At 45.7% G+C, this 5,405-nt stretch overlaps 1 protein-coding gene across 1 annotated transcript; it reads right to left on the minus strand.

Moving 5' to 3' along the window:
• Positions 1-652: 652 nt before the first annotated feature.
• On the minus strand, positions 653-2,020 carry RETNLB (resistin like beta). The gene is made up of 3 exons (XM_069471963.1): positions 1,894-2,020; positions 1,346-1,426; positions 653-780 (listed from the first exon to the last, which is right to left on the minus strand). The coding sequence occupies exons 1-3, from the start codon at positions 2,018-2,020 to the stop codon at positions 653-655; spliced, it is 336 nt and encodes a 111-aa protein (XP_069328064.1).
• Positions 2,021-5,405: the final 3,385 nt, after the last annotated feature.

Below are 5,405 nucleotides of genomic sequence, written 5' to 3' on the forward strand. Positions count from 1 at the left end.
ATGCCCTAGGACTCTGAACTGTGGTTAAGAGTGAATGACAGTTGAGGGCTGTGGGAGGAAGGCAATGGTGAAAGAAATCCCTTTGGTCAAAGCACATCTCAGGCACTTAAGTTTAGGCAAGGGTACATAGACAAGCTAAAAATCTAGAAATTGATTCTTTTCAAACTATTCTTGCCTGCCTATACCTTGAAAAGTCTTCCTGCACACAGCTTGAAGCCTGCTATTCTAGCTGGTGAGCTACGTAAGGGCACGCTAGTTCATGTTTCTGTACCTCATGCCAAGCAATATGTCTGGCACAAAGTGATCTTTTTGGTGAATAATGAAGGAACAGGGTGGAGGATGGAGTGTCAGTCTGTTTTTCCCATTTTTCCCATCTCTTTCATAGCTGCCCATCCCACATGCCACATTGAGATGTAGTCATTGGGGTTCACTGGGGTTTTCATTTTCTGTCTCAGAGGAGTCCCAAGCGAGGGGCAATAACACCAAAGACAAACACAGAAAGGTGCAATGTTTGCCTGTATTACCCAAGAAGCGGGGTTGAAACAAATGAAGGGGATATATTGAGTCAGGTTTCCTGGTTGGGATCATGTTTCATTACTGTCATGATCACAAAATTAGCTTCTCAGCCTCCTAGTTCTCAGCCTCCTCCCTCTCAGGCCAGGTGGCAGCAGCGGGCAGTGGTCCAGTCCACCACACTGCACTGGCAGTGACACGTCTTTTCATTCCGGATGTCCCATGAACCACAGGCATAGCCACAAGCACAGCCGGTGACAGACATCCCTGCATGGGCACGAGAGACATAGACCTCAGAGCCTTTGAAGTTTGAGAGGAGGGAGGTCCACCCACAATCTTCTTTCATCCCTGTGCAGCCCAGGGGTAGATCTAGGTTGTGTGGGTCCTAAAGCTAATTCAGTTTTTAGAGCCCGTTTCAAGAAAAGACAAACAAAAATCACTAGACAAATGTGCAGGGGCCACCGAGGAAGCCCAGGCAAGTGAGGAACTTGGGAGTTCCAGTTTCCTTCGAGACATGATAACTTCCCCTCTGCACTGGCCCCTGCCCAGCCCGGCAAGAGGGTAGATTGGGAAGGAGAGATGAAGGGTGTGACCCTGACAGGGAAAGTGAGGAGAGGAAGGGCTGGCATATGGGGGCTTGAAGAGAAGGAGCGAAGAAAGAGGCAGAAACCCAGGATCTGTCAGGAGCACCCTTCAGGGAAATGCCAGTGGGCCAGGGATCTCTGACCCTGCAGGATACAAACTTGAGATGGGGACGGTGCAGGAGTTGGGAGGTGGATGCGGGAGGACACACAGCATCTTACCTGCCATTCCTCCTTGGGGAGTCACTCACCTTCAGGGCAGGAGGACAGTTTGCCTGAGTTTGTGATACTGGTGCACACGAGCTTCTTTGCCGCGGCAGAGGGATTACACTCTGTGTAGGAGAGAAGAAGCGGGGATCGCCATGATTGGTCCCTCCCATCCCCTTCCAAATCCTCTTCTACCTCTCAGGTGCCACCGTGTCCACAGTCAGGCTACTCACGAGCCTTCAAGGCTTTGTTTCCTCATGTGTAAAGGAAAAGTAATAGTTGCACTTACCTCATAAAGTGGTGGTGAGAATTTATATGAATCAATTTATGTAAAGCTATGTCTTATAGCTGAGCATTCATCAGTTACAGCCACCATGCTCCCCCACCTCCTCCTCCTCTTCGGGGAAACCTGAGCTTGTAGCCAAGAGTCTACACAGGGGCAGGGTAGTATAGAAAGCCCTGGGCAAGAAGATAGGGCTTCAGTAGACCGACCAGAGGTTGGGATGGTGAGATGGGATAGAGTCAAAGTTATTTTGAGAGCAGGAGGCATGAGTAAGGGGGAACCTCCCCCATCCCCACCCCAGTCAGTTACCTAGACCGTCGAGAACGTCCTTGATCTTTTTTTCCACAATGGCGTCTAAGGAACACTGAGTACTCCCTGGGACAACCAGCTGGAGAAGGGGGATGAGGATGAGAAGAAGGGAAGCGCTAGGCTTCATCCCGTAGAGAGTCAGTGTCCTGGGCCTGGGAGGAGAGGTGGAGAGAAGCTGAGATCCCTGAGCTCCGTGTGGCTGTGGGGGAAAGAAGACAGCATGGCACAACAGCAGCGTCAGGACTGGATTATTTTAAGTAGTTTGTAAAGGCACGAAGAGTTGCTGCAGAGCAGACTCACTCACCAAGATGTTCAGAAAAGGTCTGGAAGGACTGGCCAGGCAAGGGTGTTTTAATACGCCAGGTATCGACCTGGGCACCCTTAACACACGAGCACGCACACACAAATAAACACACCCCTGGCTCATTTCATAGGCCTGTGCCAGCTGGGGTGTGATACATCTCTGTGATAAACTTCAGAGTGCTCTGGATCTCTGCCAAACGGGGTCCTCCTGCCTCTCTGTTCTTCCCGCTCCTTTCTTCTTGGCAACGTGCCAAGGCCAGCACCTGGGCCTCCTGCGTCCTGCCCCACATCTAGGCCCCTTATCTGATCCTTCATCAGGAAGGGATTAGTTTGTGGTCTGCTGAGTGAGGGACCTACTTGTCACCTGTTCAGATGCCTTTTTATTGTTCCTGGCTAAGCCCATGTGTGGGAGAGTCACAGAAAGTCTTACTAAACCTGGCTCAAAAACAAGGAAGTTTTACTGTTTACTCCACTAGAAGCATGGTGTGGGACTTCAGAGTTCTTTTGAGGGCTCAACAGGATTTTGGTTAGCCTGATCTTTTTCTCTTTTTCCACCATCCTCAGCTAATCTTGTGACTTTGTGTCCCCATGGTCGCAATTTGACAGGTACCATAGCCTCAGCCCAGACCCTGAGCAGAAAGGAAGGATTGTGGCAAGGCCATTCTCTCTGAGGGCTTTGCCTTTCCATTTGGGAAGCAGGATTTTTCCCTAGAAGCTCAAGAAAATTTCCCCTTACATTTCATTGTTAGTTCTGGGTCACAGGACCTCCATTTCCACCATGTGTGGCTGGGAAAGCAAGTTGGACTCCACAATCCCTTCTCTAAGACCTCTGGGCCCAGCTGTGTTTTAGAACTCCAGATGTTTCAGATTTTGGAAAGTGCAAATTCTGTATATTATGTTATATTAATATCACCAAGATGTAGGTCAGCACTCCGTAATCAAACACATTAATACGTCTGCCGCAAAATGTATGAATATTAACGTGGGGTAAATAAAGACCATAAGGAGCCTCACACCAGGCTGTACCCATTGTTTCTGTCAGATGAATTAGCCTCAGATTTAGGGAAAACATTTTGGGCTTTCAGAGCCTTTTGGATTTTGGAATAGTGCATAAGGGATTGAGGACTCATATATGGCCAGAGAGGCAGGAGTGCTGCGATTCATTGTCCAGGACGGGGCTCACGGCCACTGCAAATGAATCAGGTTGAAAGCAGACCAAGACAAAGAAGCAGAGCATGGCTGTTGGGTGACCATGACAGGGTGGTCAGAGCTGGAGAAACCTGGCTCTCCCTCTGTGACCAGCCTTTCTGCCCCCTTTCCTTGAGATGCCCTCCAATGAACAGCTATTTTTTCTACATATCTCTCTTGGGCCACTTTGAGAATAGAGCACAAGGGATGCCAGCAAAATGGGAAGGATGCTTTCTCAATAGAGCACAAGAAAGAGCACAGACTTGGGTTTGTTATGGAAGTCAGGTCGATTAATTCATTTGTTAATTCAATGATTATTTGTAGAATTTCTCTGTACCAAGACTAGCTCTGGAGACTCAGTGATGGGCAATGTAGACACGATCCTTGCCCTCTTGTTACTACATTCCAATGAGGGAGATAAATACACACAGTAAACAAATAACTATGTAATATGTCTAGTACTGAAAAATGCCCTAAAGAAAATAAATTAGGGCAAGGCAATAGAGCGTACCACTGTGCTAGTGCACGTAATTCAGTGTGTTCAGGGAAGGTATCTCAGGAAGGTACAACGACCTGAAGAAGAGAGGGGGTGAGCTTAGAAAGATCTGGGACACATGGTCCAGGCCAAGGAGAAAACAAATATGAAGAGCCTATGGCAAGGAGATGGCTGGTGTGTTGAAGGGAGCCGCAGCAATGGCAGTGTGGCCAGAATGGAGTGAAGTGAGTAAGAGGCAGAGAAGCCAGAAGAGGTCAGAGATACAACCAGGGCCTGGTTACTTACAGCTTGTAAACCAATGTAAGGGATTTGGGTTTCACTGTAAATTTAACAGGAAATTATTGGAGTGTTATGTTCAGGGAAGTGACATGAGATGATTTATGTTTTATGAAGCTTACTATGGCACTATGGAAGAGACTGTGGAGAAAACCAGGTAAGCAGGGAGATCAGGGCGAGGGCTTCTACAGAGCTCTAGGTCTCCGATGGCGGTTGGGGAAGGAGTGAGAATTGGATGGATTGGGGCTACTTATAGAAGGTGGAGCCTCTGTAGGGGTTACGGATGGATGCTGGGTATAGGAGAAAGAGAGAAGTGTGAGATCCAGGTTTTTGTTCTGAACAATTTTTTGAAGAGTGATGCTATTTATTGAAATGGGGTTCCCAGGGAAAAGAGTTGATACGATAGGAACATGAAATCATTTTTGATCATGGTCAATTTAATATGCCTGTTAGACATCTAGGGGGAGCTGTGGCATAGAGTTAGGTATGCACGTCTAGGGTTCAGAGATACAAATTTGAGAGTAACTAGTACACAGTTGCATCTACGAACAGAGATACTATAATAGGAAAAGAGAAACACACACACACACACACACACACACACATTCAGTGAATCATGTAAAGAAAACTATAGACTGGGAAGTGGATGACCAGAAGAACACAGATTTGGAATATGAATTAAATTGTATTAACTAATCAGTTTGTTGGGAACAGGAAGGAAAGAGAAGATAACAGGAACACATGATAGTGCTCTTGGGTTAAAATAAGCCTGGACAACAGGGATGGTGACCATCACCTATGGAGAACCTCTTGCAGTCAGTGGCATGTCTAGCATATTTGTTACCCAGGGGGATCACATTTTAACACTCTTGTCCTTTTTATAACAAAATGATTTTTAGTAATAGTTATATAATGATTAGTAATAATCATTATTCTTGATTCAGTCTCTGATTTTCAAACAAAAAATTAGCTATCAAAAAACTCAAATTTTAAAGATATTGCTTAAATTCAGTACAATATTTTACATGTAAACTAAAATTTTCACTTATCAAACAAAAATGTCATATTTCACAGTTTGCATTCTATTTCAATTTAAATTTTAAACACAATTAAACACATATAATCATACAGAATGATCAAATTGATCTGTAATTCACATTCTATGAATTTGTCTTTACAACCACTGGGCTGTTGTTATTTATTATCTGCTGTTTAAAAGCAGGAATATGAAATAGTGTAGGGATTGGAG

The sequence above is a fragment of the Eulemur rufifrons genome, chromosome 7 (genome assembly GCF_041146395.1).
Source record: "Eulemur rufifrons isolate Redbay chromosome 7, OSU_ERuf_1, whole genome shotgun sequence".
NCBI lineage: Eukaryota > Metazoa > Chordata > Mammalia > Primates > Lemuridae > Eulemur > Eulemur rufifrons.